This window comes from Pseudomyrmex gracilis, unplaced genomic scaffold (assembly GCF_002006095.1).
Source record: "Pseudomyrmex gracilis isolate BER0280 unplaced genomic scaffold, ASM200609v1 scaffold_306, whole genome shotgun sequence".
Taxonomy (NCBI): domain Eukaryota; kingdom Metazoa; phylum Arthropoda; class Insecta; order Hymenoptera; family Formicidae; genus Pseudomyrmex; species Pseudomyrmex gracilis.
The window spans coordinates 13,337-36,061 of NW_018020890.1; the positions used below are offsets into that span (position 1 = coordinate 13,337).

A 22,725-nucleotide genomic window follows, 5' to 3' on the forward strand; every position below is an offset into this window, starting at 1 on the left:
CCTATTTTGAGCCTATCAGAGCCTGCAATGCGCAGTCTGATCTGAGAATTGAATCCTACTTTAAAACTTTAGCGGGAAGAAAGGAAATTTTGAACGTACAGCAGCGTCAAAATAGGATCTACTTTCTCTCTTACTCTTACATAAAAAAAGAAAAATTGAGGTTCAATGTAGACGTTAAATTTCGACTCGGGTTAATACAATTGAAGGAATTGAAAATTTGCAAATATATGCGTGAAAAAAAAAAAAAAAACGCGGCATAGACCTGACTGCCGCGTTACGCTTTAAAGCTCTCGATTTCAGCGAAATTAAAACATAAAGAGTCTCGGGGAATCGACGGAGAATCAGAAGCTACGACTTGTGAGAACTAAAATCGATATACGACACACCACGGCGCTGGTGGAGATCTATAAGACAAAAGAGAAAGAAAAATAAAGATGCGGCCTCTTCTCGGGGACCTTTCGTGAAATGACTCGACACCGGCGCAGGGAAGAACGACGTACGGGGGAGGGAAGAGAAGGAGGAAGAGGAGAAGGAGGAGGGCAGAAAAGGCAAGAAGAAGAAGAAGCGAGCGGAGCCTGGTGGAGAGAGAGAGAGAGAGAGGAACGGGTAGAAGACTCGCGCTTTGGAATGCTTTGAAAGGCCGCGAGCAGCTCTCTTGACTAGAGCTGCTCGTTGGTTGCGGAGCGAAGGGGAGAAAAAGCAAAAGAGGAAGAGAAACTGTCGGGGACGATCTTGCTTCAATTAATTACCACATTGTCGTCCGGCCGACCGGCGTTGGATGTTCTACTCTGGTAATCTATGGAAGACCCGCGGCTCCTTGATTTAATCTCCCGCGTTCTCGCGAGCACGGTGAATTTCACGCGGCGTAATTCAATCGATCGATGGCCATCGAGAGATACGGAGGTTTTAAATTAAAAAAAAAAAAAAAGAAAAAAAACAACAACAAAACAGTTCCCACAAAAGCATATTTACATATATTTTTCTACAAAATGTACAACGATCATTTTTGTTTTTATTCGGTTTTTTGAAATTTATACGTATTTGTTTTTTATTTCGCTTTGTTTGTTCTTTAAGATTTTTTAATTGTGAGAAATAAATCACAAAAAATAATTAACTTAAAGTAATATAAATCCGGCGATCGTGATGGCTAAGTTATTACACCGCCGATCCAGCATTTGTGTCTCTCGCTCAAGTAAGTTTACTTCTCTAGAGAAAAAAATGTGGCAGAGAGCTTCATCATGTCGAAAGATCAAATTTCTTTTAATAGTCAGGGGTTTATTAAACACGGTTATTAATGTAGCGCGATTACCATTCGGCTACCATTAAAAAAATTCACATTTTTATCAAATAACACACCCATTACTCTCGCTCTGTATCATTTTTACGACAAGTACAACATAGCGCGCATATCTGACGTAATCTTTCGCGGAACGGGCTAATTTGCCCCGACAACATTTTGTAGGTGTGAGCTCTGCGCTTAAAGCTCTCTTCTCCCGCCTTTCATCGCGAACCGTCTACCAATCAGCAGTTGCAAAGACCGCACGATGACAACGGATATATACCTTCAGTCGACGACGCCTACTCCGTCGGGTCATCGCTCGTCATCACTTTGCTCACATCATGGCGATGTGCATATATACTACCGCATCATGAAACGCCGGGCTCCGAGTTTATTGGAGTATATAACGATAACATCTCTCTCTTTCTCTCTCTCGGAGGTGTAGTCATTCCTTCTTTTTTTTTTCTCTTCTTCATTGCCTCCTTCCGCACACCCTTCCGACGAAGCGGCGCATACATCAGCGTCAGCTTATTTCCGTGCATCGTTGATGCATGCACGTAATTAGTTAGGCGGGGTAGCGAACCAAACACACTCGGCTCATCGTTGGGAAAGCAGAAAAAAAAAACAAAAAAAAATACTATTCGCCGTGATTTGTTAGACATCGATACGCAATTTTGCTCTAATAAGCGCAGAATCGAGAAACTAATTAAATCTGACGATTTTAGGGGTATTACAATGAACAATTATAAATTTGAAGTAATTTTATCTGATACATTATGTATGTGTGTATGTGTGACATGAAAATTGTAATCTATTTTAGATTTAAATTTATTATTTGTACTTTATGTTATTTTTTATATATATTTAATATATATCTTTACGTATATACACGGAAAAAAAAGTTTTGCTATTATATGGTCAGCAAAAAAAAATGGTTGACCCTACGAAATTTTTTGTTTCATCAACAAAATGTTTTGTTGGCAAAACAAAAATTTTACTAAACTTAACAAATGGTTTTTTGCTGGCCATGTAGTAACTAATTTCTTGCTATTCTAGCAAATCTTTTTTGTCTGTGTATATATATATAGATATAGATATAGATATATATATATATACATGTATATAAGCGAAATACATCAAACACATACTTTCTTAATTAAGCGAAACTTTATTCATAAAAATCGCGCGTGGTGCGACACATGAGATATCTATTAATCTTTTAGACAATAGAGACATCATACATATGAATTTGTATGAAATAAAGTTTCGCTTCAATTCACATTATTTCACACAAAAAGCGATATGTTACGATCGGAAAAGAATCGGTGATTATATGGACACTTCTGTCGAAGTGTGTTGACAATGTAGGAAGTCAATGGGGTCGTCGTCGCCGTCCATCGCTATTCCTGTCGTCGACATTCCCTTTGTAGCGCGAGAAAACGCATGGCCTTGATGTCACGCGGAAAATCCCGGCTATCGCCGTTAAAACGCGCCGGTATTTACGCGCTCGTATTTCTCTTGTCGCCCTATCATCGCGATCACTGCGCCACGCGAGTAATGCGATCGTCGGCCACACTGGTCTCCTTGATTCGCGTTGATTTATCACTCGAGAATTTGGTTTAATCGAATGCACCAAGATCCTACGACGTATCTCTACACGAGACACCAAGTACACGATACGAGAAGTCGTGTACGACAAAAATATGGATCACCGTTCGAGCGAATAGAACACACAGCGTCGATGCATATTATACGCACTGATGTGCTTTTTTTCCAATTATACAAGTTAATTAATAATAGTTTTAAATTAAAAGTGATAAGTTAGCTGTTAAAGAGCGCTAACCGAAGAATTGTTAACCTCCTCACAGTTAGCGATTAAACAACAAATTGTTTGCAAAAAATTATTTATATGTTAAAATATCAATTTTACTGTATTCCCGTCGTTATAATTTTGTTGCTTGCTTTCTATTGCAGTTAAATGTTCACCAAAGGTCGTTGGAAGCAGCCGGTATTGAACTCTGCGGTGCTGGCGGAAGCGTTCCTCAAGGTCAGCCGAGCAGCGCGGGTTCCGTGGGATCCGCGCCTAGTCCTGCGTCCCCAAGGCCAACCCCACAACCACGACCACCCCTTGCCACCACCAGCTCGCAACCTTCACGAACACTGGACGATGACAGATCGACAGACGGTAGGGGATCGATCATCCCGTCCCAATCTAAATCAACGTGTCCTTTTTATTGAACTTCTATTTATGTGTAACGCTTGTGTTTTCACATTGACGTGAGCAGGCGTGGCTGCTGGAACCACCACCGAGGATTCCGATGACGGCGAGAGCAGAGCGCAGTACGTTAACGCGAACTGTGTTGTATTCACGCATTACCGAGGCGACGCGGCATCAGAAGTGGAAGAACATTTTCAGAGAGCCCTTGCTCACGACAAATTAAAAGGTTAGTTTCATACGTTTTCAACACGAGAAATCTCTCTTAATCATCTAACGTAAGAAAGGACGCAACATTTTTTATTTGAAAACATATATAATATAATAATAATTACAACATCCCGAGTCGAAATTTAGCGTCTACATTGAACCTCAATTCTTCTTTTTTTATGTAGGAGTAAGAGAGAAAGTAGATCCTACTTTGACGCTGCTATACGTCCGAAATTTTCTTTTTTCCCGCTAAAGTTTTAAAGTAGGATTCAATTCTCAGATCAGACTGCGCATTGCAGGCTCTGATAGGCTCAAAATAAGCTCTGATAGGCTCAAAGTAGGAGTAAGAAAAAAAGTAGATGCTACTTTGTCGCTGCTATACGTCCGAAAGTTCCTTTTTTCCTGCTAAAGTTTTAAAGAATTCAATTCTCAGATTAGACTGCTCATTGCAGGCTCTGATAGGCTCAAAATAGGCTCTGATAGGCTCAAAGTAGGAGTAAGAAAAAAGTAGATGCTACTTTGACGCTGCTGTACGTCCGAAATTTTCTTTTTTCCTGCTACAGTTTTAAAGTAGGGTTCAATTCTTACATCAGACTGCGCATTGCAGGCTCTGATAGGCTTAAAATAGGCTCTGATAGGCTCAAAGTAGAATTAAGAAAAAAAGTAGATGCTACTTTGACGCTGCTATACGCGCGTCCGAAAGTTCCTTTTTTCCTGCTAAAGTTTTAAAGTAGGATTTAATTCTCAGATCAGACTGCGCATTGCAGGCTCTGATAAGCTCAAAATAGGCTCTGATAAGCTCAAAGTAGGAGTAAGAAAAAAAGTAGATGCTACTTCGACGCTGCTATACGTCCGAAATTTCCTTTTTTCAAAAATTGAGGTTCAATGTAGACGCTAAATTTCGACTCGGGATAGTGTAATTATTAAATTATTAATTAGCGAAGTATATTTATGAGATAAATCCCGAAAGAGAGATTTTGTCGCTTCTTTCGATCTCGATGAAGTCGAGATCGACGTCAAAGCATTTCCGAGACGGGGGTAATAAAGCACGCCATTAGCTGGCGACAATGCTAACAAGCCTCGTGACAATTGTAGCTCGTACTCGCGTCGATTTAAAACGTGGTTAGGACAGAGAAGACGGGAAGAAAAGGACGGAGTGAAACATCACGACACAACGCAAGAGAGAGAATAAGCGAATAGAATACGGGAGTGGAGAGGGAGAGAAGATTGTCAGCGAGCACGCGAGCGAGTTTGGCAAGCAATCGGCAAGCTCGTCTATATCGGTGTCGTTTAAGGCCGTATTTATCCCGGCCACGGTGCCGAGGATCAGTTCAGTAGCCTGCTTAGAATTCAAGACAACACAGCCTAATTGTTACGCCTCACCCCTCCCTTCTTTTCCTTATACTCTCTTCGTTCCTTCTCTACCTCTCGGCTAGTGCTGCGCGTTTACTTCCCGCGAACGTGCTCGTACAAAAGGTAAATTAAGAGCTTCTTGTTGGGGAAAAGAGGGAAGAGAGAGGGATGGCGGAGGAGGACCGAGGAAAGATATTGTGGGGCAGAAGGAAGGAGAGGAGAGAGCGAAAAGCCGACGTCGCAGGAGACAGTTTTAGCCGCGGAATGCCGAGTAACGTACGTACAAGGATTGAACGACTTTGAGTCTAAATGCGCTCATTGCCAAAACAAAGAGGGGATGTGGCTGGAAAGAATTACTTTTAAAATTAGAAAAAATAAAGTAATTAAAAACGAAGTTTGTCTTTTTTTTGGGGGGGAGGGGGAAATTCCATTGTACGAAGACATGTAAGCGTATAGTGTTTAATTCGTAATTTTGATACCAACGTATTTTATGTACGTGGTGCTACAAGTTTATCATTATTTAAATTGCATACATAACTCTATTAAGAACGTGTGCATCCGATTTGCACACTTTGAATAACTTCAACGTTATGCGTTGTATAAAAACTGGTTACATACAACCCGAGTCGAAATTTAGCGTCTACATTGAACTTCAATTTTTAAAGAAGGAAATTTCGGACGTCAAAGTAGCGTCAAAGTAGCATCTACTTTTTTTTTTACTCCTACTTTGAGCCTATCGGAGCCTATTTTGAGCCTATCAGAGCCTGCAATGCGCAGTCTGATCTGAGAATTGAAAATCCTACTTTAAAATTTTAGCAGGAGAAAAAGAAATTTCGGACGTACAGCAGCGTCAAAGTAGGATCTACTTTCTCTCTTGCTCCTACATAAAAAAAGAGGAATTGAGATTCAATGTAGACGCTAAATTTCGACTCGAGAAAAGCTGAGTTTAAAGGAATTATTACATAATATATGTACTTTTTTTAGGTAGAAGTGTTTCGGAGATTTTAAGGTTTAACTTGTGGGTTTTTTTCAAATGGAATGTACAGTCAACTCTCCATATTTGCGCTAGTGCACGGAAAAAAAAGATTTGCCAGACTAGCAAGAAATTGCTATATAGCCGGCAAAAAAACATTTGTTAAGTTTATTAAAATTTTGGTTTGCCAACAAAACATTTTGTTGATGAAACCAAAAATTTTGTAGAGTCGACCATTTTTCTTGCGTTAACCATATAATAGAAAAACTTTTTTTTTCCGTGTGGGAATATGTGCAGGAGAATTTTTTAATTATTTTTTTATACTGTGATATAATTTAACGGAATCGGCGACACCATGAGCAGTTTGTTGCGTTGTAGAATAAATAATAAAAGAAAAAAACTTACGTGTATGTTAATTTAATTACAACGCAATTTATACGTGAAGGGAGACGCGCAAATATCACGTGTGGAAATATAATAAAGTTGAAATAAAATAAAAAAGTATAAAGTTGACCGTACTATATTTTTTATACTACGGTTAGAAAATACATTAAATTTCGAGTATAAAATTGTAACAACCTTTTTATTAGCTCTAAACCCGATAATTAACAAGATAATTTTACATTTCTCGAATATTTACGAGCGCGAAAAGTTCAAAGTAGGTATACTTCGTTGATCAATTTCTAGTTGACCGGATTCCGATCTAATCTCTCATGTGCTAATCACGATAAAAAGCAAGCACTAATAATAAAGTGCAATCATAAAATTAGATTTGCAAAACATCTGATTAAATTGTCGGCGTTTTATGAAATTCTGAAAAAAAACACACACACACACATGGATACTTATTAACAAAACAGATTTCAACAATTCTTTGCTTTCTCCTTTCTCCTTCACCTAGAACGGACTCTATCTCTCTCTCTCTCTCTCTCTCTCTGTCTCTCTGTTTCGCGGCACCGACAAAGAAGAAAGCCGGCCGCAGACAGCCGACACTCTGTTTCTTTAATTGCGTTAATAAATAAAGGACAGTCGGCGAACTCTGAGACACAGGTAAAAGATACTAAACGCAGGAAGAGAAAGACGGAGTCTCAAACAATCCCACGAGCAGAGTTTCCGGTAATATCCGTGATGTCTCTGATGATTAAGAATCATATTCGTGATTAAATTATGGCATATAGAGTTTTTCAAAAAAATTTTTACACTTGACTTCTCAGCTAGCGAGAGAAAACAATATTGGTATTTAAAAAAAATCCAAAACTTTAACTTTTACAAATTGTGTTTTGCTTTTTATAAAATGAAAAAATATCAAACAAAAATCATTTTTTTTTTTTTTTAATATTTAATTTAATTTAAAAGATATTGATGTATTCGCTAACAGCTTACGCGAAGCTCTCATTCTACAAACAATTATGCAATAACAACGTGTTCGATTTTGACGATACATCGAACGGATATATTAATTGTTACATTATTTTAGATAATTGCGCAATAATAAATGAATTGAGAAGATAATGACTAAGCAAAAGCTTTATTAAAATATTCCCCGTGCGGTTCCCACGGGGACCTGGGAGAATCTCGGTGAACGGGCGAGTCAGAATACCACGAGGGATCGAATCGGCGAAAGAGGCAGAAGGGCACCGCTCGGTTGTTTTACAAGCGGCCACTCTGAAGCCAGAAGCTTGTCGTGTATCTTCCCGCAATCCTTTCCGCGCGGTCCTCGCTCGCGTTAGATTCTTTCCTCTTTCCATCTTTTTCTTCTTCTGTTTTTTTTTTTTTTTTTATTTATTTTCTTTAAAACAACCCCGTGACCAATCGGAACGCGCGCCACGAAAGTTGTGGACCAAACGCGAGGTCGACCTCGCGCGGTATATACACACGATTTATGCCCTTCAATTCTCTCCCCGTGCGATTTCATCTCCCAACTAAACCACTTCGATTATCTTAGGCCAGGAGAAGCGTACCGGCTGCTAATTTACTCCATACCGTTACAAACTACGATGATTTAGTCGAACACCGATGTTGTTTATCTTGTTAGACAGATGGAAAGAGAAAGAGAAAGAGAAAGATACAAGTTTCTGGTAGAAGCGTGACTCGCTCGTGAGAGAAACTCGTTTTCCGAGGAAAAATTGGTCTCTCACATATTGTGGAAAGAAACGTCAAAGTAAAATTCGATGGAATCGATATCACTTAAGAATCATCGGTTAGGTACACCTACATACGTGTTTCTTCACACGAAAGATTTTCTTAATTTCAAAAGATTATCTTATTTTCAGAGAAAAAAAGAATATATTCGCACACACGCGCGCGCGTAATCGACACCGCGTATTTGACTCGATCGATCTCGCTATATCTCGTTTTGAACGTTTTTTTTTTTTAACGCGCTTAGCAATCACGCGTCAAAGATATTCGCGTCAACGCGAGTTAAGTGACGGGTAATTTTTACGAGAGGAATAAAATGAAATAAAAAAAAAAAAAAAGAACTTCTTTTTTCGTAAGCGCGCGTTATCAGCGAGCCGTTGAAAAATCCCGCGCACGTGCGCGCAAACACTGCGCCGAAACACTGTGTGTCTTCTTTTTCATTGCAGAAAATATCTCCCCCATGTCCATGAGGAATTTTCCTCCTTCCTTTTGGAATAGTCAGCATCCCGGTGATGTCTACGAGTACCCAACGGATCCGTGGCATCCACATTACCCGCAGTATCACCACAGGTCAGTGTTACCAATCAGTGTTGTAAGCTCTCTCTCTCTCTCGTTGATTTTTTGTTTTTCCTCCCTTCATCTCGCGTTTCTTCATTTTGCGTAAAGAGCATTCTTCTTTTTTTTTTTGGTTTTTTTTTTCCTATCTTCGCCTTTTAATCAGCATTCCTAGCGGATTATCGCGCGATGAAATGTAGGCGCCCGCGTTCACGTCTCATTGATTCTTAAACACGCGTGTGTCGCCGCGAGAGAGTTACAAATACGTGTAACTCTATCGTTCAACTATATCGCCGTGAAACCGAATTAATTCCAGTTGGAAAGTTTCTAACGAACGCGTTATCATAGTACGGACTTACCCGAGTCGAAATTTAGCGTCCACATTGAACCTCAATTTTTGAAAAAAAGGAAATTTCGGACGTCATAGCAGCGTCAAGTAGCATCTACTTTTTTTCTTACTCCTACTTTGAGTCTATCGGAGCCTATTTTGAGCCTATCAGAGACTGCAATGCGCAGTCTGAGCTGAGAATTGAATCCTACTTTAAAACTTTAGCGGGAAAAAAGGAAATTTCGGACGTCATAGCAGCGTCAAAGTAGGATCTACACCGAAAAAATTATATTCTCGTAAGTAGAAGATTTTATACTTAAAAAATCTTCTTAAAGATTTTAGATGATATTCTTCTGAAATTAAGAATATATTCTTTATTCAAGAATATATTCTTAATTTAAGAATATAGTCTTTTTCGATAGTGAGATATATATGTTTTTCCATAGAGGCTTTATATATTCTAATCAGTATATATTCTTATCAATATTACTATTTAGAGGATTTTGCTCTTAAAATAAGAAACTCTTCTTGGCGCCTATTTTAGTATAAAATATACTTAAAGTAAGTGGGATATCCTCAAAATAAGAGAATACAATTTTTTCGGTGTACTTTCTCTCTTACTCCTACATAAAAAAAGAGGAATTGTGGTTCAATGTAGACGGTAAATTTCGACTCGCGGGTTCATCCACGTAACTTTGGCTTAATTATTGAAACTTAAAACTTTTTATTTTTCAAACACGATTTTCGTCCGTGTGCGCGTCAAATTTTACAATTCTCGGTTCTTACATAGATTTTTGTCACGAATTTGCGTTCTTCAATCAACAAAATCTTCCGTAGAGCGTTGCGTGTGATTTAAAGAGCAAACAATAACCATTGTGTTCGCAAATTTTTATATGATTAAAAACCACGATAGAGTTTAAAAAAGAGTTACGCGCCACACGTGGGAACGGGACGGGAAAGAGAGAAATTGAAGCAAGAAAAAAAAGAAGAGTTGGAGAAAAAAGAAAAAAGAAGTCGCCGATACCTTTCGTTCTCTTCCTACGGCGACGGTGACAGACTCATAATTTATACGAGTAGCCGCGGCCAGATCAGTGCTAAAGATCTCGGCGTTACCTGCTCCTGACAGTTTTCAGTATTTTTCACATGTTCCTACTCTTCTTTTTTTGCTTTTTAAACCGCATACACACTATCTTTCTTCTTCTTCTTCTTATCCGATTTTCTTCTTTTTCTTTCTTCTCTCCTTTACTCCGTTTTACATTAGTTAGAATTGTTACTTCGGCGTTTTTATAATTTGTAATCTTATTTTTAACAACTATATGTATATATGTATATGTATATGTATTGCATCTCTTGTGCTACTTTGTGCCTCGTTTATATTTACACGCGTCAAATTATATATTGTGATCAAGGCAACCATGTTGGCACGCCGAGAGAAATGCGATGCTAATTTAATTGAATAAGTATGTGGTAACACATAAATATATCTTTATTTACATTTATACGTAATAGTTTCTTTTTACGTATCAAAATGTTAACTGTATTGATAAATGATTATTTTCGACACAAAAATATAATATAATTAAACAAAAATATATATATAAACGGCTAATAATAAATTTAACAACACAATAAGACCAACAAGCCGTTGTAATCCACAGGTGGTACACAGGTAATAAGCAATAAAAAATACAATTTGTGTTCTTCAAACAAACCGGAACGTTTCGATCGATATATTTTTGCGATCGTCTTCAGCCAGACTGCAATAAAAAATGATTAGAGATAAATGATAAGAGTTGAAATCGATTTTTGATATTTACAATCGCATCAAAATGACAACACAAATGTACAGTTATAAACATACCATGTAACAGTCGTGATGTAATTGTGTTTTTTTATTGCTTATTATCTGTGTACCCCCTACACCTGTGGATTACAACGGCTTATTGGTCTTATTGTGTTGTTAAACAAAAATTATATATCGCGCTCGCGATGCTCAAGAGACAAGACTTGCATTCGCTACTACTGTGTCTTGATTATTTTCACATTTCGCAAAAATTGCCGCATGTATTTGCTATTTATATTAGGGCTGTGCACGAGTATCATCACCACAATATGGCGGCGGCGGCGAGCTACGGTGGCCTTCTGCTGGGTGGTGCACGCGGCCTCGGCCACCATACGTCTCATCACGCGGCGCATCACGCGCACGCCGCGGCATCCTACAAGGAGTGGACGTCGGCGACGCCGTCGCAGTCTCTCGTCGACGCGTCTTCGGCGCCGCCCTACCCTCACGGCCACTATGCACCCCTCTCCGGTAAGTAAGTAGACTTTTTCATTTTTGGGGGTTTCAACAACGGCGCGTCAACTTCTACGAAATCCGTTTTTTCAATATACAGACGTCTATATATATGTGTACTTAAAAAAACACACATCATCATTTTATTATATTTATCTTCAAACTCATTAACAACATTAACAACATTAAGTTCACGAAACAATATTTATAATCAATAATAACTGTCATAATAATCTTATCTTTTGGCAAAATCTACAAATTGTATCAATACTCTTGACACAAAAATGTAAAGTACTTTCGATTAGAGAGAGGGAAAAAGTTTAGACACTTTTTGTTATATTACTTAACAAAAGAGTTCAATTCGAAGTTCTTTTCAAAAAAAAAAAAAAAAAAACACTCACGTAATTTCTCATTTATTTCTAATTTATCACGTCATTACAATTCGCATTATTTTATCTGATATATACTCTCGCGTATATATATATATATACGAGTTGTCGGCATATCGACGGCGGATCAAAGATCCTGTCGTGTCCTAACTGTGTCGAACGACAGCGGGACAAGCTCTGGCTTGGTCAACGGAATGGCGCGCAGGTAGCGCAAGAAAGATCGGTCCCTCAGATGCTCGCAATTAATAAGAGCTTAATGGGAGTCGCGATCTCTCTACCCCGTGCCAGCGTCTTCCTTCACAACTCGGCGTTTACCTACCGAAATCGTTCGCAGGACAAAAAGCCGCGGATGTGTGTTCGCAAAACATCTTGCTCCTGCCGCAGTCAGGAGAGGATCCCGCCGCTCGCATTCTTGTTCCCTGAACGCGGCCGCGTTGTTCTCTGTCGGTGAATTATGCGAAGCAGAAAAAATAGCGTTAAATTATGCGGCACAGAAAAATGGCGCTTTTCTTCAATTTCTGAGATATTATACACCTTATTAAAGGTGTTTGCTTTTAAACCAAAATGTCACCAAAATTTTTGCGCGTACGCATGTTTAAACAAATATAAATACTGTATTATTAAAAAACATGGCTCGCGTATTGTTATGTAATTTCAAATTTCTTGTAAAAATACGGATTAACAATGTGCGGTACAATGTGTGAGTAGATAATGTGCGTCAGTAAATCAATAACGAGATTAATTATATAAATATAGATAATTTATATAAATATTACATAGAATATTACACACGAATAACAACATGTACACGTATCTTGGAAAAATATTTACTCCAATTATATCACATTCTTATCGAAGTGAAGCGCGAATTAATATATTTCTCGTTAAAAGTGACAAAATTTTCAGTCAGGGTTTAGGTGCGTTCCGCGGGGGATGTGCAGCTGCAGCAAGCAGCTGTGAAAAACCACGCCCATCGTGATTACGGAGACCACTCCCATCTGTCTGCATCCGGGTGCAACTCGCACGCCTTCCGTTCATCTTGATGCAATAGCACAATTTAGCCACGAAAATTTCTCGGATTTCGATCGATATATATACTTGAAAGTTTTTTGTTGCTTTTGTTATTCTCTCTAACCGGATTTCTTTTTGTCGTTTTCTATCTTCTTTTTGACTTTTATTCGGAATCACATTATCTCTCTTTTGTCCCTTTTTAATTGCTAATTAATTTCTCTTAAATTCTGTACAACTCTCGTGTACATATTTTTGACAAATAATTTTTCTTTCGAAACTTGTCACATTTTTTTTTTTCAAGTTTATCATTCCTCAGGCTGTGGGGAGCGCGCGACACTATGAAATTCTTATGTTAAGTATTTTTATTTCTCGCGCAAATTTTTAGATTAACTGAATTCTGTCAATCTTTCGCGACCGTTAAAATTCTAGTTGGCTAGAATTCCAGTCTCCTTAGACGAAAGGCATGGCTGCCAAGAACGGAAACATAGTGACATTCATCCCGAGAAGGGAGAGAGGACGTCTAGTATCGATTTTGCACCCTCGCTTTGCTATACGTCGAGGCCAAATATCATGCCGCAAAATAAATCCCTCCGCCAGATCCAACCCCTCTGCCATTTCTCTCTTGCTGCTTCCCTCTCGCTCGAGCGGCGAAACTTCTAACGGGATAAAAGTCGCAAATCTAATTTCTCGTGTAAAATAGAAAGAATTTGCGCGTGTAAAAATAATATTTAGAAGCCCTAACGGAAATATTTTGCAAATTAAAAACCTGTATTTTTTTTAAACAAACTTTTACGAGTCGAATAAGTTTGTCTCTTTAACAGTTACAAATAAATGAACGAAAGAAAAACAAGACGCGAATAACGATGAGACTTAGACGATAGGACTTCAATTTCTTATAAATCATATTTTTTTTAAACAAATGAATGAAAGAAGAAATCTTCTTCTTGTTTATTATTAATTCATATTATTTTTATTTAAATGGAATTGGCTATTTGGAGCCTTTGCACTAATAATTTGTTTTAAACAATCTTTGTCAAAACGTTTCGACTTTATTTGAAGTTCTTGTCAATTGATCATTATGCAAAAAAATAATAATTACGCATCATGTTACAATATGGTCTCATTATTCCTTAATTCAATTAAATTGCACACACTAACAAATTAAAACAGTACAGGATTAAGCGTCAAAGTTGTATAAAAGCTCGGAACTGATATTATTATTTTTATCATATTATTTTTTTTTTAAATACAAGTATATTCAATTCGCCATTACTTTTTAACTCTTTGAACTTGAAAGTTTTTAGGAAAGTAAGAAATTCGAAGCTTTTTTGCTAAGAAGTTAATGAAAATTTTTTACAATTGACATAAAAATACATCATCACGTGAATTAACGAATAAAGCTATTTTATTTTAATATATTTTATGTATTTTTACGTTATATGCAAGATCTAACACTGAATATCAAATTTTGTCGATTTAAATGGTGACTGAGAATCGCCTCTCGAGGAATTAATTTATCCTACACTTTTAAACAAATGGAGAAAGTTTTGTTATTTTTTTTATTCGTACTCATTTCTACAATTGGTTTTTTTCAAACTTGATATACACAGATAAATGTGTAATAAATTTGCGTAGAACAAATGCGTATAAAATTTCGTAATAACGTTTTTCTTTGATCTTTTTTCTCTCTCTCTTTATCAATTTGAAAAATCAAATTTCAATCCTGTTAGCGTGTAAGTTCGTGTTTCTTCAGAGGGAAAACAATAGAGAGAGAGAGAGAGAGAGCGAAACCAACGTTGAATCAACGAGAATGAGTTGAGAAGCGCGCGCAATCGCCCCCGGTGTTTAAATTTAAGTGTCGCCATTACGGCGCTCTTCTTCGCAAACCGATTAGGTTCGCTCTCTCCGATAGTAACTAAACGCTTGACGTACTTACATAATTGTGTACAAAATTAACTTAAATCGCATGAGTTGCGGTTTGCGCGGCAATTATGTGAAATAAATTCTAATTACTGCAGTATGATACACACACACACACACGTCCGTGTCTTAACATGGCGACGTTCCCTGCGGCGGGACATTACAAGTTGTCTTAACTTTGCGGCTTGCTCTGTTGATGTTTCTTCACGGAAAACAGTCACGTTAGCTTTGCCCCTCGAGGAATTGGCCGACAATTATTGACGATATTTATTGCGGAGTAAATTACTTCAAATTGCAAATTATTTAAACGCGATAAATTCTCGCTAAATTTCTCAGGAATAGAATCCCATTCGTGATTTGTTATCAATGAACGTCAACATGCGTACTTCAAAAGTAATCAGACCTTAGAATGATGTATTAAAATGTAAGAAATGGAAGAAAAATTAGTGGAGATGATTTGGTACACGGGAAAAAAAAAGTTTTGCTATTATTCTGGCCAGCAAGAAAAATGGCTGACCCTACGAAATTGTTTGTTTCATCAACAAAATGTTTTGTTTTGGCGAAACAAAAATTTTAATAAACTTAACAAATGTTTTTTCTGCTGGCCATATAGTAACTAATTTCTTTCTATTCTGGCAAATCTTTTTTTTCCGTGATAGTTAATGAATTACTGTAAGCTTTAAGAAATAATACAAAGACGCGTGAGATTCAGAATTTGAGAGAAAATGTCGCGAATCGAAACGTCTTCGATTGATTTCGAAACTGAAAGACTTTTTCGCACGATCCAACTGGGCCACCCGCCCGGTCGTAATAAATTTCTTTTCGGCACTAGGGCATTCTTTATAGATTATTCTTCTCGCGCGACTCGTAATCCGTCGATGTTTCTGCACGTTTTCTGGCACGCGCCTCGAAAATGGCGTCGCACAGTGACGTCACGTAAATTCACCGTTGCTCGAGAAGAAGGGAAAAGAGAGAGAGACTCCGACGCGAGCCAGGAGCCGGGGATGGCCAGTCATCCTCGATTGGTCAGCCTGCAAACGGAGGGAGTGGTCGAGAGAGCGGCTGTGGGTTATATCGATCTCTCGAACTCAAACTGCTTTGCTGCGAACGAAACGAACCAGATGGCTCGCCGCGTTGGTGAACACACGAAAAGACAACGTCTTCTCTTCTGAGTCTCTTGTTGTGTCCGTCATGAATTTTGCTATTTTCTGGTCTAAGAACGCCGCATTGCGTTGTTTTCTTGAAAAAAAAAAAAAAAAATACTTGCGAAAATTTTACACAAGAAATACAAGAGACAGAAAAAATGTGAACATATATATATTTCATGTGAAAGCGAACCGTTGTACTTCGCGTTGGATATTTAAGTATCCGGATATTAACTTTGGCGAATCAAGAAGAGCGAAACACTTCGGCGATTTCAAAATTCATCAAGTCTCTCTGCAACAACAGATCGAATGATTAAGTTTGAGAGTTTGAATCGGTTGAAGATTCATCATTATTTTTTGTTTAACTCCTCACATTTTTTTTTATTTCACTGAATGCAAAGATCACCTTTCGTGCGTTAAAAAAAAAAAAAAAACGTACCTGTGCGATGATGTGCGGAAACACACAAGGGCATCGAGATTAAATTAAATCGAACACCCTAGCTGCGCAAAAAGTGAGGAGAGACTCGACCCCTTGCCTATCCCTTCATCGACGAGGGATATATGCGCAAGAGACGAACATTGTGATGACCCTTATCAATAGGGAAAAGGGTCTGACCCTTCGTTGTCTGTGGAATTCAATATACTTGAACTCGTTGTAAGCTTGGCCAGCGCCTCCCCTCTCGAACTCGTATGCACCGATGCGAGAGCCTGCTATTAATTACAAATTAAAGCTCTAAATCTTCGGCATCGTCGACGTTAATGCCGGACGCAATATTACACAATATATATATTGTTATCGAAATGACTATATCTTCCCGAATTACCTCCCTCAAAAGTGAGGGACAGAAGAGGCTAAATTGCTTTTTTTTAATGGAAATAAGAGAGTCTTATATAGATTTCGGACGCAAAGTTTATTTAGACATATACAGTACCCTCCACAAATTTGGAAACACCCTATGTTTAAACAGGCAAACAATCGCATAAGCGATTTGTGCATGTTTTCGGTTTGAATACATTGTAAAACGTCTAAATGATGATAAACATTTTTATCTAGGACACTTCTAAGCTTCTGTATGCCGAAAATATGTCAATTTGTTTAGTGGCATCCTGTTCGCGTTGTAAAATACAAAGAAACACCACATTGTTTGAAGTTGTTGAAATATAATTTCTGTTTTTCTTTCTAAAAGTGGTCAATTAAGTCGTGGGTTGATTTCAGACTCCGTAAAAATTGTAAAAGCTACAACAAGTATTAAAAATAAATAATCGCAAAACAAGTAAACAATAGACGAACAATAAACTAGAGCGCGATATTTACTCTCTGAATCCTTTTGATGTCACGAAATGATTATCCGATATATATTTTCGGCATATATAAGCTTACAAGTGTCCTAGATAAAAATTATCATTATTTCAGACGTCTTATGATGTATCTAAACCAAAAACATGCACAGATCGCTGTGTCACGCGATTGTTTGCCTGTAAAACGTAAAGTTCCGAGTCGAAACTTAGCGTCTACATTGAACCTCAATTTTTCTTTTTTTATGTAGGAGTAAGAGAGAAAGTAGATCCTACTTTGACGCTGCTATACGTCCGAAATTTCCTTTTTTCACGCTAAAGTTTTAAAGTAGGGTTCAATTCTTAGATCAGACTGCGCATCGCAGGCTCTGATAGGCTCAAAGTAGGAGTAAGAAAAAAAGTAGATGCTACTTTGACGCTGCTTACGTCCGAAATTTCCTTTTTTCTTGTAAAGTAGGGTTTAAATTTCGACTCGGGGTGTTTCCAAACTTATAGAGGATCCGAGTTGAAATTTAGCGGTTACATTGAACCTCAATTCCTCTTTTTTTATGGAGGAGTAAGAGAGAAAGTAGATCCTACTTTGACGCTGCTATACGTCCGAAATTTCATTTTTTCCTGCTAAAGTTTTAAAGTAGAGTTCAATTCTCAGATCAGACTGCGCATTACAGGCTCTGATAGGCTCAAAATAGGCTCAAAGTAGAATTAAGAAAAAAAGTAGATGCTACTTTGACGCTGCTATACGTCCGAAATTTCCTTTTTTCAAAAATTGAGGTTCAATGTGGACGCTAAATTTCGACTCGGGATGTCATATTTGTTATATATCTTTTATATACGTATGTAAGATATATACATATAAGATCATCACTTGTTTCCGTATAGAAGATCATCATGTATGAAAATAAACTATTTTGTGAAAAACTATTTTAACTGCCTGAGAAAATAAAAATCTTACAAGTATGTTATTTATTTCTCGACGTCCGAGGATGAATATTTGAGAACTGTGTACGATCGGTAAACTATATCTTTCGCCGTTATAAAATCTCGATTTCGGAATATGAATATTTTTTCTCTTTGCCTCACCTCTTTGCCGCAAATATCACCGCCATAAACAGGCGGTGACTTTCGCAAGGGGATAATATGACAAACACATCGGGCAATATTGTTCGGGTTATTCGACACACCATTTACCAAGCCCTTGTCTCTCCCGGCCATTTTCCCGGCCGCCCCTTGTTGTGTCGACGTCGGCATTTTCGTCAACGAAAACGCGCGTACATGTACGTAAGCGAGTCACATAAATCGCCCCACACACACGGTGACAATGGTGCATATTACTCGGTATTCGTGATGTCGCATTAAACGTATTGAATTAGGTAGACCCCCGTCCTGCCATCAGGATTACAACGGGCGATCAGGATGCTCACGTGGGAGATTAAGCGACGTATGTGGATTATCGCGTATGTGGTTATGCGCGATGGATTGTCATGTTTTCTCCGTCTCTTTCTCACTTTCAATGAATTTCTTATTTCGCCGATGGAATGAGATTTGTGAGAAAGATGAAAAATTTTGAAGAAGATTTAACAAATTTTTTTTGAGAAAAATCACGAGTTATATATATTGCGTAATGTGTGCGTGAACTATGATTTCGTAACTATCGAAGCGAAGGAAGAAAAAAAAAAGAAAGAACGCATTAATCGCGCGCGCCGTGAATCGTATTCGCGAAGAAATGCACGACAAGATGTTTCCGTTTGAAAACCTCAAACTCATACACACAAATCGGCAGATACAAAATTACGGACGGACGCACCTGTTATGAATGCTTCAGCATTCAATATCGCGGATATCAAAGAGCACTGCGAGAGATCCCGCACGAAGGAATTTCCTTTAGTCCTACCGACAAAGAAGCGAGGCATACACGAGACCAAGGAAACCAACGAAATGTTCCGCTAGAAATTGCGAAGAATTTATCCGCCACGGTGTGATGCTTGCTAAAAATTCGATCTTAGAAAGTAAATGAACAAAATCACGCGCGAGGTTTTGATTATTTTAATTTATCAGATAAACAATTGTGTCGAAGAATAGTTTGTTTTTGTGTAAACTTGATTGTTTTTAAGTTTTGCAATATAAATTTAATTAAATAGAGGAATAAACGGGGCATTTCTCTCATATACGCGATGCAAATCCAACATTTTGTGTGAATTCACGAATTGATATTTCAATTCAAATTCATGTGTAAAAATTTACACAAGAAAATATAAATATATATATATATATATATGCGTACATATTTATTTATTTTGCACGAACATCCAGCGTAGGTTCTCATTGACCGGTTGAATTTCGCGTTGTTAATTTTTTAAATTTGATTTCTGCTAAAAAAATTAATTGATTATATTTTAATTGTAATATATTTTGTAAGAATTATCCCGAGTCGAAAGTTATAGCGTCTACATTGAACCTCAATTCCTCTTTTTTTATGTAGGAGTAAGAGAGAGAGTAGATCCTACTTTGACGCTGCTATACGTCCGAAAGTTCCTTTTTTCCTGCTAAAGTTTTAAAGTAGGATTCAATTCTCAGATCAGACTGCGCATTGCAGGCTCTGATAGGCTCAAAGTAGGAGTAAGAAAAAAGTAGATGCTACTTTGACGCTGCTATACGTCCGAAATTTCCTTTTTTCAAAAATTGAGGTACAATGTAGACGCTAAATTTCGACTCGATTTTATTCCTTTTATAAAAAGAATTAAGGAAATGGCAATAACAAACTAACACCAGATGTTCGGGTACAATTCTTTTATAATTCTAAGATTTAAAAAAAAAAAAGAGTTTTTTACACAGTTCAATTTTCACAGTTTAATTCTTTTTATTTAAATATTCAACAAGCCGAAAACATATAATTATACTAGTATCAGGCTGCTCTTCAAACCCTGATGAAGTGAGCTGTAATGTTCACGAAACGTCGGTATAAAAATGACACTAACGCGGTTGATACTTGAAGAGCAGCCTGATACTGATACAGTATCAGGCTGCTCTTCAAACCCTGATGAAGTGAGCTGTAATGTTCACGAAACGTCGGTATAAAAATGACACTAACGCGGTTCAAACCCGAAAAAACATCTTTGTATGTTAATACTACACACCGCGAAAGCATCAAATATCAAATATAATTGTGTTCTTTTTATGTTGTGTGCAATTTATTTTATCATATATTACACGTATTTTCTTCGCAGTCAATTTATCGTGATAACGTGTAGGGACTGTTTTTCTTTCTATTCAATGATATATATCTTTCTCTCGATCATTTTCCAGCTCAGCGACGCTCGATCAAATAATACTTGGCGTTCCACGCAACGCCGTCGATCAAGTCTTTTGTGTTCGCACGCGAATGTATGTATGTATACATACATTCGCGTGTGTGTATCTATACATGTGTGCGCGAGCCAATATGGCGATGTACCAATATATAGGTCGCACGTTGCTGACTTTGAAGCAGGTAGATACGTGGTCCACGTGTCAACACGTGCGTATCGTTTTAGAAAGAAATTCAATCTCCCGTATCGCACACACGTGTTGGCGATTCGCGATATTGAAAGACTCGAGTGATCTGTTGTCGCGATAATCAAGTTCGAGATATCTTCATTCGATCAAGAAGTATTTAAAGAAAATTATCTCGGTAGAGATAATTACAGTGTGGAGAATTATTTCAGTTTAAGACAATATTAGAAAAATTCAAAAGATATTCGTAAAGTTTTTGCTGAATTTTTTAAACGTTTCTTCAGTTTTAAGTCTTACTCCGTTTCGTTTTATAAAATATATTTTGTATCAACTAATAAAAAAATGTTTTAAATATATTTGTTTGTACATATTTTTTTTTTTGTTATCTGCTATACGATAACTGATTATAATATACAACACACATCTCCTCGCGCATGCCCAGAACGGTTTGAAGGATGTGGACAATAATCCGTCTTGATCCTCTACCCTTTGCTATATCGAGATAACAAATAAATTCAGCCGCACGGAACATGAGATCTTAACTGACTGATCTCGTTGACATCAGATCCTATCTGTCTAACCGTTCGTTTGTCCGTTCGTGTTGCTCAGCGGGTGCCATCATCAGTTCTGCACCTTCGCATCCGTCATAATGTTGTCTCCCCTTTTGTTGTAACTGCCGATAAATAATTTCGAGCAACGAATATAAAGAGATCTTCTCTTTTCGGATCGAAATAAGTTTTCAACCAAAGCCAACCACTCGCATTACATTTATAAAGTTCGGAATCCTTGCACACCAATTTTGTTCAGAATCTTATTATAGAGATGCGAGAAATTGATATCTTTTTATTTTAACGATTATTTAATTTTTCTTCAACAATTCTAGCATCATTAAAAAAAAATCTGATAATTGTTACATACACATGTGTAATAGAATCATAAAACGTAAATTTTAAATTGCAAACAAAAAAGGCTCAAAGGTATTAACAAATATTTAAATGAGTAAAGTTGTTTTTATAACAAGCCGTTTTTATAATTAACGCGTTCTTCTTTTTGTGTGTTACAGGACTCGAATCTCAAGTCCAGGATTCCAAGGACCTCTATTGGTTCTAGGATCGAGCAGGAGTCATGCGGTTTTCTTAAAGTCAGAGAACGACTGAACGACTCTTCGTTTTTTTTGATTGAATGAAAACTCAATTAGTGCGAAACTGAACGAAGAGGCGCGTGAACTTTTATTAAGCGAAAACGACGACCGAATTGTTCGTCGTTACCCACACACGTGTACATACAATAGTGATACCTACATATTTTAAGAATATTATTAACGCAAAAAAAAAAAGAAAAAAGAAAAAAAACAGATAGTATTAGAGACGAATTACTTGCGCGCACTATTACCTTTATGGTGACTGCTGTTTGACGGTAAAAAGAAAATTGGTCGTGTGAGAGAATGTGCGACCGAGAATTGTCTGCAGCTGGATACAATAGAGTAGTACGATTTAGAATACGTCGAAAAAAATACATCTAAATTTTCCAAATAATTGACACTTAATAACACGATTGAATATTACGTAATATTACGTAGCTCGTCCTTATTAATTTAATACGCAAATACATAAAAAATATAAAGTGCAAATTTTTGAGATTTTGAGAGCAAATTTTTGATATTTATTTATTTCTAAAAAGAATAAGATTTTCTTTAAAACAAATGGATAGAAATTTATATAGGAAACAGATTTATAAGAATAAATCTGTAGGATATAAATTATTTGGTGAATTTATTTGTCAACTTAAGTGAAGTATTTATTGACCAATGAAATCTTGCCATATACAAATGTATTATTATTATTATTATTATTATTACTTAATTAATTATTATTATTATTATCACTACCATCATCATCACCATCATCGTTAATGTATCACAAATAATGGCGCTGCAGATATTCTGAAATCTCCATGAGAATTAGCAAATTAAAGTTATTATCCAAGTCGCAACTCTATATCGTTCTTTATACCCGTGACTGTATCCTCTCTCGCATTTTATCTTTTCATCTCTCCCTATCCTTTCTCCCGCTACTTTATCCGTTTTAGTAATTATGTGTTACACCGTGTTACACCTATATTAAATACGTC

General features: G+C 37.2%; 1 protein-coding gene across 1 annotated transcript in view; it reads left to right on the forward strand.

The window, feature by feature from the left end:
* Positions 1-22,233, forward strand: part of LOC109859950 (protein vestigial) — a 27,607-nt gene extending 5,374 nt beyond the window's left edge. The window contains exons 2-6 of the mRNA XM_020438708.1: positions 3,254-3,464; positions 3,565-3,723; positions 8,616-8,739; positions 11,137-11,363; positions 21,659-22,233. Coding sequence (XP_020294297.1) covers positions 3,254-3,464; positions 3,565-3,723; positions 8,616-8,739; positions 11,137-11,363; positions 21,659-21,705 — 768 coding nt within the window. The 3' untranslated portion in view covers positions 21,706-22,233. The remainder of the gene's footprint in view (positions 1-3,253; positions 3,465-3,564; positions 3,724-8,615; positions 8,740-11,136; positions 11,364-21,658) is intronic.
* Positions 22,234-22,725: the final 492 nt, after the last annotated feature.